At 39.3% G+C, this 13,259-nt stretch overlaps 1 protein-coding gene across 1 annotated transcript in view; it reads right to left on the bottom strand.

Annotated features, from left to right (window-relative positions):
- The window catches only part of RORB (RAR related orphan receptor B), a 211,041-nt gene that overhangs the window by 19,041 nt on the left and 178,741 nt on the right, over nt 1–13,259 (bottom strand). The window contains exons 5-8 of the mRNA XM_061425551.1: nt 7,200–7,321; nt 5,709–5,841; nt 3,020–3,127; nt 1,145–1,255 (exon numbers count right to left, since the gene is read on the bottom strand). Coding sequence (XP_061281535.1) covers nt 1,145–1,255; nt 3,020–3,127; nt 5,709–5,841; nt 7,200–7,321 — 474 coding nt within the window. The remainder of the gene's footprint in view (nt 1–1,144; nt 1,256–3,019; nt 3,128–5,708; nt 5,842–7,199; nt 7,322–13,259) is intronic.

The following is a 13,259-nucleotide window of genomic DNA, read 5'->3' as shown; positions in this document are numbered from 1 at the left end:
TAGCTAGAGTGGTATGTCAACAAGTCTCATCACCAGGAAGATTAATTTCTTCCAGCCTTACTGAAAAATGTGCTAAGTGTAAGAAAAGAGAAAAGAGCAAGTCTGTAGAGATAAATGGTTTATAGAAGGAATGAGTCTCTTGACCATAAAAATGACCAGGAATGTGTCTTTCTTTCTATAGAGAAATGTTAATGACACTGCTATTCCTTGACCTCAAATCTAACCCAACAGATGACTGAATGAGCAGCTCTGACTTTTCATTCTGGTTGAGGAAGGAACCATGCATTTATGAGGATTCTATACAGTTTCAAACTGGCACATACTTTTAAAAAGAATTTCAATGACTATAGTGCCATTTGATCTACAAATGTCACACCTTAACCTGCTTTGAAAACTTTCTGCTGTTTATTGCATTTCAGAGCTAGACTGTGTCTTTATTATTATGAAACTCAACCCTCTTTGCAGGTGAGGAAACTGAGATTCTGAGGGGTGAAGTGTTTAAGGTCACCCAGATACCTGATGATAGAACCTGTTCTAGAGTGTCTACCACCACATCAGAGGTTCTTCCTTTTCCAGTCTTTAGTATGAGCCATTTTTTCTTCTGCTGTCCTTACCTCCTTTTAAAGCTTCTAATATTGCTTTAAACAACAACAAAACGGTGCCAGCATTTGCCTGAAGTAAGAACGCTAACAATAATTTGGATAGAGAGGCAAGTGAAACAGATATTTAAAGAAAAGAAAGTATGTGTTTTACTTTTTTTAATCCCTATGTTGGCTTGTTCATTCAAGTATATTTCTAAGTCTCACCTTATTGGACATTTTTTCTGTGTCCTTTATTCTTAAAATCAAAATAGATCTTAGTTATAACTCAGGCCACTATTTGTCTTCATTTATCCTTTAAGAAATGATGATGCTTTTCTGAATCTGGAGTCAACCTTACCACACACCCTATTCTTGCATTTGAGACAAAATGGATCATTCAAATTAACATGAGGGTACTTTTCTTTGAATTGTCCAAAAATACCACAAGCTTGCTAAAGAAAATATAGTTCTTTGAAAGTTTCACCAGCGAACCTTGGCTTGGGTAGGTGCAATTCATGTTAAAGATAGCAAAACAGGTTTTTTTTTTTTTTTTTTTTTTTTACCTGGAGATATCAGAACAGCAGAGGAGAACAAAGCAATCTCTTCCTCAGTCAGCTGCAAGGAACACAAATTCTTTGCAAAGTCAAATGCTTCATTCACTAAGTCATCAGAACCTAGAAAAGAAGGCAAATCAAGTAAAAATATTTGAATAGAATGGTATAACAGTAAGAAAAAGTCCCATAATTAAGAAATTGTTTAAGGTTTTGTGTACTAAGCACAAAGGAAAAATATTTCCAAGTTGCTGACCAGGAGAAATGATTTGTACTCTGCTGTGTGCTTAGTCATTCAGTTGTGTCTGACTCTTTGGGACCCTATGACCAGGCTCCTCTGTCCATGGGATTCTCCAGGCAAAAATACTGAAGTGGGTAGCCATTCCCTTCTCCAGGGAATCTTCCCAACCCAGGGATCAAACCCACATCTCCTGTGTCTCCTGCATTGCTGGTGGATTCTTCACCTGCTGAACCATCAGGAAAACCTGAGAAGTGATTTAGTGATCATTGTGAGTGAGAAAAGTGGGCACTGTCTTGACCAGGTAATGAAAGTAAAAATTACCAATGAAGGGCAGATAGAAACAGTATACACCCATTGTAATATCCAACTGGAACTATATAATCCCACTTTAATCTTGTAAATTTGAAATTAGTTCCAACTGAAAAATTTTAAATTAGTGATTTGAGGATCCTTTAGTACGGAGATAGCATTCACAGAAAACCTACAATATTATGTATAACGGGCCAAGGGCTGTCATTTTTAGTGGCACTTATAGGATGTCACTGGCGATGTAGGATGTCCATGGGCCTCAAACTAAGAGAATGGAGATAAAGTGCCTGTCAATAAAGTGCCTGTAATTTCCTGCAAATTTGATTGAGGAGCAAACATTCATTCCTTTTTACCTTCTAATGAATGACTCGCAGGTCAGGTGCTTAGCCGTTGTGGATCCTCACAAAACAATGCTTCATCCCTACACTGATCCTTGGTAAATGTTTATTTTATGAAGCTGGAAATATACCCAAGTTGCTTGCCAATGTTTTTCCTCCTTTCTTGAAAATCTAGCTTTGGAGATGACATGGATGTGTATCGGCTACAGGAGGGAAACACTGCCGGCCCTGGTGGACTTGCTGTTGGCTACCGTATCAGCTAACAGCACAAAAGGTGAAAGGAAGTGGCCTTCTTTGATGTCTGTGGGCAGGATATGGAACAAATGACACTGCCAATAGTTAAAACCTTTCCTGGCATCCGTCCATCTTTGCTAACATTCTTATCCACCCCATACACTGATGGCTGGAAGTGAATGACACACTTCCAGAGACTGACTCTATCCTGCCCTCCCACTAGAATGGTCTGGGGATCATTTAGGGCTAGTTGGTACCCATGCTGTTTGTGCTTTCAGAACTTCATGAATTAACAGGGAGAACCCGTGACTCTGGGCGCAAAACAAGTGAAAGACTTCCTCCTTTAAACACCTTAGTTCATGATTATAAACTTGCGTAAGAAACTAAGAGGTCACCCATGGACCACCACTGGTCTATATGTTATACTTTGTGAAGCAGTAAGCTAGAAAGGAAAAGAAAGCCTGATCCTATAGAGTGCTTAGAATGCATCCCAGTTCTTTAGAGTCAGTTTTCATTGACTTCTGAATGAAGCATGGCTGGTATCAAGAGAGTCCATGTTCCCTTCCTTCTTTTGATATTTGGAGGCACAGTTGTAAAATCAGAGGAGTTAGATGAAACATTGGAGGCTCACCTAGTACAACCCTTATCAAACAATGAGATACTAGTTCTCATTAGAGGATCAGGACATTTCTTTTACCAGTTATTATCTAAGTGGAGAAACTGATGGTAGTAATAAAACTGTGTCATCACCAAAGGTGAACTCACCTAAGGCCTTGAACATCTGCATTCCTCCATATTTTCCTTCAAACAGAACAGTGTTGTTTAATGGGTTGAAGGCACGACACATTCTCACTAAAACCACTTCCAAGCAACCTATGAGAAAAAAAGTTATGTATATATACACAATAATAAAGACCTTACTACTGCATGTAGCTCAAGAGACATCAAAAAACTTTAAAATACACACAGACTCATAGACATACACGTTCAGAAACATCTCAAGATTCCTTCCCAAGTAAAAAAGAACCATGTTACAAATAAAGCTCTTGATGCCTATGTGAGGAATGAAAGATAAAACATACTTTAAAGGTGACTAAAATGGAGGGCAACAATGTTTTCTTTGGAAGCATGCATTCTGCCCTCCCCCACCATTTTTGACTAATATTAAAGTTAGCTTCAAATTCACAGGTGATGATAAGTGGCCCAGAAAGAAGCTTTGTGGCAGGCAACTGCCGTCTGTTAACTTTTCGTAGAAGTTTGGTATTGGGAAAACTTGCACACTACTTCAGTTTTTAACACGGTCTGTTTATATTTCTGCATATGATGACCTAAGGACACCTTCAGGATGTTTCCTGAGGGTGCCGTTTATGTATTCATGTCTTTGACACAAGGGTTTCTTAAAGAGGTCAAACAAGTTTTGGCAAAATACTGAGCACTATCCACTCCAGGGAGTTATAATCAACATTCAAAGATCAAAGGTTTATTGAAAGCCCATCAAGAAGTAGTTTGTTCAGCCTTGATGGGCCTAACATTTCTGAATTTGCTGTTAGTTCAATAGTGGCAAGGGCCCTTGTCTGTAGCCACAGGCAATTGTGGCCTATTTTATTCATTGTTATATCTCCAGGACCTAGAAAAGTCCCTGGCACATAGTACATGCTTAATAAATCTTTATTAAATGAATTAGTTCACTACTTCCGCTTGTCCCTCTGAATACTTACTGACATCCTGAGGAACGACTGCATGGGGCTTTTGCCCCACAATGGGGAGGAAAGTGACATCCACAGTCAGAAGTCACACATTTGCATGAGAACGTCACACAGATGATTTGCTTACACATGTGGGGTACCCCGAGGTATCCCTGGTGTCTTTCTTAGTCTGGTGTAGTATTTCTTTGTTCTGCTGATTTCTCTGCTTTCCCTCATCTGTCACCTTAGCATAGGGGCTTACATATTGGGAATTCACAAATATTAATGGACACAATGCTTTTCTGACTAAAATAATAATAGGAACCACTTATTCAGTATCTACAATATGGAAGGCACTTTACCTGACCCCTTACATTCTGTGTCTCCTACCCTTAAACCAAGGTGGATTTCATCACTGCCTTGACTTATTAGTCAGTTGGAAATAACACTCTGAGACTTTGGAAGCTACATCAGAAAAACGCTATGCACTTCTGTCTTGTTCTCTTGAAATGCTAACTTTTGAAAGCCAGCAACCATGCTGTGAGAAAGTCCAAGCAGTCTGTGGAGGGGCTCACATGGATAGGAACTGAGGCCCTTCAGCCCAAAGCCTTGACTGAACTCTGAGCTGTCAACTGGCACAAACTGCTAGTCCTGTGCATGAGCCAACGTGAAAGGGGGTCCTCCTGCCCTCAGTCACGTTGCCTTGGTGAACACCACAGGACACAGAGACAAGCCATCCCTCACTGAGACCTGCTCAAATTAGCTTTGGGAGCAAAATGAATTATTATTGTCGTTTGAACTAAGTTTTAGGGTGATTTTTAACCCAGCAACAAATACATCAAGTTCACCTTTGAGTCAAGATTTGCACCTCCTTTTTAATCATTTGGTAAAGAAGCAGCAATAACTTAGAATAATCATTTTATCTGACTCAAGTTCAAAAGCCAGCTTTGCCAGGTACTGGCTAGGTGGTATCAAACACAGCCCTTCAGTTCTTCGAATCTTTGCTTCCTCATTTATAAGATGGAAACCATATTGAGCACATGAGATTAAAAAAAGATGTCATAGGTAAACTTAAACATGTATATGTGCACTATTACATATATAAAATTATATTATTATTATTTGCTGTCGCCCTTTATGTAAACACCAGAGTGGTTCTTATTTTTTATTTTCAAAGGGGGCCAAGAAAGACAAGTAAATAGTTTTCCTGCTTGGGTAATGGCAGCTGCAAAGTGAACCACGTGCAGTTTCTTGAGGTACTTCCTAAGTGACTGTGCATGTATCAGGGAGTATGTGTGAGAGAAGGGGGAGGAAAGATTAGAGCAGAGTGAGTTTTTCCCAGTGTATTCTTGCTGCAGGCTATCCTCATTAAAATGATTGGAAATGACCACAGAGGCAGAGCTCAGCTAGCCTGGATTCCAGCCCCCCAACAGCAGACAAGTAGTACATTTTAGAGCCAGCTCAGCAATTCAGCCACCTTGACACGCTAATTACTTGCACTGCCTGTCAAGCTGGGTATCTCAACCTCCGCAATTAATAGCTCCACTTTCAATAAGCAAAATTGTATTTGACTTCAAAGGCGAGCTGAATGAGTATCAGGGCATTTTTATTACTGAGTGTTTCCTTTGGGAGTTGGCTGACAGTGTGGGTGGTAAAAATGAGCTACATAGCAGATGGAGGATTTTCTAGAACCAACCTCAGCTAAGGGTGGACCACATCCTGGTCTAAAATAGACCCTCTTCCGCCCAGCAATGAATCTTCTTGCTTACCTGACTTAAGAAGTAGGATTTGATCATTTTGACAGAGTTCCATGAAGCCTGTTATTCGCTTTGCAAACTCTACCACATACTGGATGGCGTGGGTTATCTGGATGGCACATTGCTGCCACAGTGCTTCCCTGGACTTCAAGAGAGAAAACACAGAATGGACATGGAGCCAAGAACAACTTGGAGACTCAGTGAAATACTCAAGGTTGCTCTAACTGGCGCTTACCTGTCACTTGGGGGTTAATGGTGGGCTTTCACCCCCCTTTAGAAGAGAGGTGATATTTTCTAAGATGTTGTTTTGATTTATTTGGACCTCGATACACCACAATTATCAAAGTACTAAAGCTAAAATAATGGAAATATTGCAATAGTACATAAAGATCCATATTTACAGATTTTTTTTATCGTTTTTTTCTCCTCCTCTCCTCACCTAAGCAAACTCAAGCTCTTAGTCTGTTTTGTAAGATCAAACTCTTACACTCAGTAATAGCAATTTCATTCACAGACTTCCACAAAATTATTTTCAGTGTGTATCCGACTGTCACTAAGTTTTTTCTATGTTGTGTTCTTTTCCCAGAACTTATGGAGACTGCTTTTGGGTACAAAAAGAATTTCAATGGAAAAGACATCAGATCAAATCACTGTCTTAAGTAAAACAGAATCCAGAAATGTATTTTGATCCTTGGGTTATTTTCTTTGGAAATCCAAGTATGTTAATTCTGTTTTTTTATTGACCATAATAATACCTATGCTTTTGTCTCCTTATTCATGTAAAAGTGGTAACATTTAATTGTTCCACTGGAGAAAAATCAGTATGTTATAGTCATATATTTAGATATAGACACATTTATAAATTTTACTAAAAGTTAATTTACTGGTAGATTTTGTGATTGTGGATCTCAGTCTTGTAAATAATGTGAGTCAAAACAACAAAAACAAATTCCTTCTCTTAAAACCTTCTCTAATGTACACTAAATAATCAAAATCATAATAATTATAATAAAAACAACATCCCAATTATAATAACGTGGGATGAGTTCTCCCTTTTTCCTCTGGTCATTTTTTACCTTTTGGGGCAAGAAGAAAACATTCAGAATGTGTTGTTTAATATTTTTCTAGAGTAAGTTTGCAAATATTACTGCTATGATTTTCAACTGCTCTCGTTCCTTGCCTGGACCAAGGAAGCCACCAAGAGATGTCCTAACATATACAATGTGGGCCCAGTCTCCTCTGTCACTCGAGTAGGGCACTGGTTTTCAGTCAGAGCAGTTTTGCCTCCAGATTTGGCAATATCTGGACACATTCTGGCTGTCGCAGCTACGTGGGAGGGCATGCTCCTGGCATCTAGTAGGTACAGACCAAAGATGATGTTTGACATCCTACAATGTGCAGGCCAGTCCTTACAGCAAGGGATTGTCCAGTCTGAAATGTCAATAGGGCTGAGGCTGAGAAAGTCAGAGAAGTCACAGAAAACCCTTTCGTTTCCCAGAATACCTTGCTTTGATACGCTTTGATTTCCTCGTAGGTGTGGGTCTGCCATGCCAGCTGGTGCAGCTCCTCCATGGTATACTGACACGTCTCCAAATGGGACTTAATGATGTTCTGTGCAATTCGATCTGTGAGAAAGAAGACCACTTTGAGGGTTTGTGAATAAAATCCCACTCTGCTAAAGGACGGGGAAGGCCATGGCACCCCACTCCAGTACTCTTGCCTGGAAAATCCCATGGACGGAGGAGCCTGGGAGGCTGCAGTCCACGGGGTTGGGAAGAGTTGGACGCGACTGAAGTAGCAGCAACAGCAGGAGCTGCTGAAGGAAACCTGCTGTTAATGTGTTTCCTGAAGGAATGCATTTTGAAGATACTCCACTTGTATGAACGTATCTTTAACACTACTATCTATTTACACATCTCCAGACAAACTCTTTATTGCTTTTCCCCCCAAATATCATGCTTTTAATAAAAATTAACTGCCTTCTCCTCCTCTTTTTGGTCACAAAATTGGGGTCTTAAAGTTATAGTGTTCAAATAAATATTTATTTTTGAAATAGATACAAATTACCATGTTTCTTGCTTTTTGGCCTGAAAGTCTGCTAGCAGTCTTGTAACATTTGCTATACTGTAACAGTCGGCCTAAGCTCCAAATACTTTAAAATATTTTGAAAATCACTAGATCACCAGTGTTTATCTCAGAAAGGAGAAGTTGAAATATAAATGTTTTGCTTATGTTTTAATAAGGGAGGATTTAACAATAATCTAAAAACATAGTTTTCTATAGAGCAAAGAGAAGAAAATGGGGAGTGGGCAGGGATAGAAGTCAGACTTCTCCAATAGTATTAATTTTGTAGATTTGACTTTGGAACCATGTAGATATCTTCTATAAATAACAGGAGAGGGAGATGAAATAATATTGACTCATGAGGTGATAATTTTGAAGTTAGGTCATTAGTGTCTTTATATTCTTTCAAATTTTTCATAAGATAAAGTTTTTCTCTGAAAAAGTTAAAAAAAAGAAAATAGTTTTATTCATAGAAAAGTAGAAATAAACACAATCTTGGTGGGGCATTTAGTCCAAATGAGTTATATATGGCATTGTATCTTAAATATTGATCATTTTGAGTTTCAAGGTATGAAAGTTGAGTCATAGCACCAGACACAAGAATTCTATTTAACAAGCTGCTATGAGTTCCCGAAGTTGGATGGAGCTGGAGGAAGGTCCCCTCATAATCCCTTCTGCTATTTGAACACATGAAGGTGACATCTTGAGAAACCAAAGTATGTCAGTCACTCAGTTCTGTCTGACTCTTTGTGACCCCATGGATTGTAGCCCACTAGGCTCCTCTGTCCACAGAATTCTCCAGGCGAGAATACAGGAATGGATAGCCATTTCCTTCTCCAGGAGGTCTTCCTGACCCAGGAATCAAATCCAGTCTCTTACCTTGCAGGTGGATTCTGTATCATCTGAGCCACCAGGGAAGCCCTCGGGAAACCAAAGTACTTAGGAATTCTGTAAGTGGGATGTGAGTAAAACGAAGATGACCAACTTTTTTTCCTAGTAACTGTTCTTGGCTCATAGAGAAGTGGAGTTTCTCTTATGTTGCAGGTTGTGCCATTTTAAACGCAATTTCTGTCATTCTAAGTAGCTATATTTTATTTCTTCTGCAGGAGAAATCTCAAAGCAGTACTTAGGTACCTTTTTTTTTTTTTTCCTTGCTAAGCTTCTGATTTATATGTCATGAAATAAATTGAGTTTTAGTAATGTAGGGAATTAAAAAGGTAAGCTTAAGTTTCTAATGAACCTTCCAAATAAAAAATCTCATATAGCCATTGCCTGGCACATTATATACACTGAATAAATGGTAGCCACAATTGTCATTATTGGGACATTCTATATAGTTTTTCATCAGGGAAGCAATCTGACCACACAATGGAGACAAAACAGAGATATTTAATTTTGGAATCAGTGCTACTGAAGGAAGATATTTCAATATTTATTAGAGTTGTTCAATCAGAACCATAAGCTGATGGATATAGAAGAGGCTACAAAATTCTAACTTATGATTATTGTTATGCTCTATTGGATTCAGCATTGAGCATTTCTAGATTTTCATTGCTTATCATATTATAAAGATCCTTTCTTTAAAAAAATCCTATATTCAAAATTTTATTGAACATCCTCCTATGTTGTAAAACAGGGCAGGAAATATTCTATACATCATATTAAAATAGATTGGTATGTCATGGTTCATCATTTTTCAATTTCACTTGGGCAGTCTAATTACTAAGACTCTTAAAAAAACATATCTATTCCTCAGTAGGTATATAATGAAAACATAAGATTTTTATGGCTCTATAGTTTTCAAACCTTTATCTTCTCGGTGTAGTCTGTTTTCATTTTCAAAGATATACGATTTGTCAGTAATTTACAGGCTTCAGGGTTTATAAGCAAAATTACAATTGCACTCAAAATTGCACTATGAAAAACTTTTTATCTGTTCTTTTACAACATTTCCTGAGAATTGCTGGCCAAAGTTTAAGAATTCTCTAGCTCTCTGCCACCAAAATTTAGGGTTCTATGGGATATGAGAGAAGTGAACATAATAAACACATGGGCAGATTAAGCACAATGGAAAGGTAACTCCACGTGGATGCTTTAGGACTCAGCTCAAATAAGAATGGCTTGTGTCCTCAGGTAGAATAGCCAACTGCCTTTACATTTACTTCTCACTCAACCAGGCCTTACTTCCAGTCAGGCTCACATTATGCTTATTTGAGTGGATGTTTTTACACACTTCAAGATTGTGAATTTTTCAAGAACTGGACTGCAGAACCCAACATAATGCTTTCATATATTCATTCACATGCTCACACGTGTTTTTTGAGGCAGTATTACATGCCTAGCTAAGATACAGAGTTTTAAAAAAGACCCTTTTTTTTGTAAAGGATCTTATAATAATATCTTGTCATATCTTGATATAACAAATACCATGAGTTATTGTGGGAGCCCAAAGAAGAAAATGTCTAACTCAGTCTGGGGAAGGCAGAAAAACATCCATAGAGAAGATGCCTGTTGACCTGAGTCTGAACAGGAGTTTGTCACATAAAGAGGGAGACAGACCTCAGGTAGAGGGGATGATGGAAAGGCACAGAGAGAAAACTAGCTCTGAGCTGGATAACTGCTGACATTATACTTTACATCTTCACAATCTTTACCTTTTACAAACAACTTCTCTTTGACTGAGGAAAAAAGTGAGGTTCAGAAAGAGTGAGTGACTTTAGACCCATTTTCACAAAGGTAACAAATGCTGTTTTGAAATCAGCTCTCTTTCCCAGCAAAACGTCTATATTGTTGGCAATGTAGAGTGCATGGAAGAGATGAAAAGAGGGAAAAAAGAGACTAGAGATGGACGCTGTGACTGGAGATGGAGCAGCTGAGTAAGCCAGGCCAAAGAGTTAGAATTTTATCTTGTAGCAATTCAGAGTTAGCGGAAGCTGTGAGGCAGGAGAGTGAAGTGACATGGTTGGTCTTCTGTTTTTAAAGGGTTATCCTGGCCACGGCAAAGAAGATGAGATGGCACTAAGGAGTAAGTGAGATTAACCAGGCTGTTGTGAAAAATACAGGCAATGTGAGGGATTTCTGAACAAGGTGAGAATGACAGAGACAGAGTGGAGGGGCTAGATTTAAGACAGTTCTGAAGAAGGATGCACAGGATCAGCAAGTGGAGTATGAGTGTGTGTGTGTGTGCATGCACATGAGAGAGAGAACATTACAGTAGGTACTCAGCCAATGTTTAGTTAGTAAAGATAATGTTGAAAATATCCATCTATCCATTGATCCCCTCGTTTTCTGCTTTATTTGACAAAGGATTTTAGTAAGCTAACAATGACCCTTTGTTTGATGATCTTAAAGCATTAGCGCTCACGACAGCTTTGAAGACAAACAGTAAACATGAGCGTTTATTTCCCACACCCTCATGGTGAGAAATACAAGGCAGATCTCCTTCTGACATAAGACCTGTATCAATAAAGGCCAAGACACAGCAGCAGCAGGAGCAGTCCTTTTCCACTTCCTTCCTTGGGTCTGCAGATCAAAGGTGCTGCTGCTGCTGCTAAGTCGCTTCAGTTGTGTCCGACTCTGTGTGACCCCAGAAACGGCAGCCCACAAGCTCCCCCCACCCACTCCCTCCTCCCCGCCCTTTCCTGGGATTCTCCAGGCAAGGACACTGGAGTGGGTTGCCATTTCCTCCTCCAATGCATGAAAGTGAAAAGTGAAAGTGAAGTCGCTCAGTCGAAGGTGAGCCCTGTGCAAAAGCCAAATTGACCCGCTCAAGGCTCAGCAGGGGGTGGGTGCCGTCTGTATAAACCACACAGTAAAGCTAGAGTTGGTGCCTAGGGAGCAAGGCCAGAAGACTCATTCTGTCCATTAGAAAGATGCATGACCATCAGAGGAGATGGTTTGTTTGAACTGAGAGTCTGCAGTTGTGAAACGGGGAGAAGGATTTAAAAAGAGGGGACAAAGGGAGAGACAATGAATACAGTATGCGAAGTTCCTGCTGGGCGCCAAAGGAACTTTCAAGAGTCCTTGCCTGGAAAAACAGAAAAGGTAAGAGTAAACGGTATGATCTCAAGGGACCAACCACATGAGAAAGTCCAGACAAAGAGATTGAGGTAAAAGAGCAGGGGATGTGGAATCTTTCTGGGCAATCACACATCCTTCATCCATTTCCCTGACTTGGATTGCAGTTGCTTCTCAAAGCCCAGGTTTGGTCGGATCCTTTAACCAGCTTGGGTTGCAGACTGCACATGCTGAGGAAGGAGTCGGCTCACACTATGCTGGGATATTGGGTCCACAGATGTATGGCCCCGATGACTGAATAATAGGAAATTCTACCACCTTCAGAGATGATGCCCATGGACTATACTCTCCTATCCCTGAGACCAGGGATGAGGCTAGAGATTTCTTAAGTGGATCTGAAAATGCAACTCCATCTTCTCAGTAGTTAAGATTTGGTTTATGTCAGTGAGACACAGGTTTGTCCATTTCACTAAGAGTACGTGGGCTGCTTTGATAGTTAATAAAATGATATCAAGGAATGAGAAAAACAATTTCATATGCTCAGCCCAGGTCATTCCTTTTCAATCATGATGAGGAGAAAAGTAAATATTGATACTGGCAAGGGAAAACCGGGTATATAATTACAAATTAATAAGTAAGTCCACCCTTCTCATTTTTTATGTGCTAATTAAAAAAAAATCTTGCTCTCACTTTCTCTCTCATGTCTTTTTTTTTCCCCATAAAATTCCTGTTTTATTTTTAGACTTTTACTGTTACAGTTTCCTTGAAGGAAAGCTTATTAGAACCCAAGACTTAAAACCAATTAATAGAATTTGTAACTTCATGTGTTAAGTATCTTTACAAGATACAAAAGACAATATTTCAAATGAAAGAATAATCCTATAAATCTTTAAAATAATAGATATAGAGATATGTTTATGGCATAGATTGTGTTGATAGTTTCATGGGTGTATATTTACCTCCAAACTCATTAAATTGTATGCATTAAATATGAACAGATTTTTGTATGTCAATTATTACCTCAATAAAGAGATTTAAGAAATAACTGATGCAGGCAAATGTACTTTATAGTTTTTTGATGAAAAATACTGTTAAAATTGCTGCTACTGTTAAGTCACTTCAGTCGTGTCCGATGCTGTGCGACCCCACAGACGGCAGCCCATCAGGCTCCCCCGTCCCTGGGAGTCTCCAGGCAAGAGTACTGGAGTGGGGTGCCATTTCCTTCTGCAATGCATGAAAGTGAAAAGTGAAAGTGAAGTTGCTCAGTCGTGTCCAACCCTCAGCGACCCCATGGACTGCAGCCCACCAGGCTCCTCCATCCAGGGGATTTTCCAGGCAAGAGTACTGGAGTGGGGTGCCATTGCCTTCTCCGTTAAAATTGTTACACTTCCCTAGAAGCTTTAGAAGTGATCTTAGATCCACTTATGAGCAAAGAGAAGAGAGAAAGTAAATTTTTGAAAGGAAAACTGGAATAAAATTGAT

Source organism: Bos javanicus, chromosome 8 (genome assembly GCF_032452875.1).
Source record: "Bos javanicus breed banteng chromosome 8, ARS-OSU_banteng_1.0, whole genome shotgun sequence".
NCBI lineage: Eukaryota > Metazoa > Chordata > Mammalia > Artiodactyla > Bovidae > Bos > Bos javanicus.
This window is presented reverse-complemented; position numbering and strand designations above follow the sequence as displayed.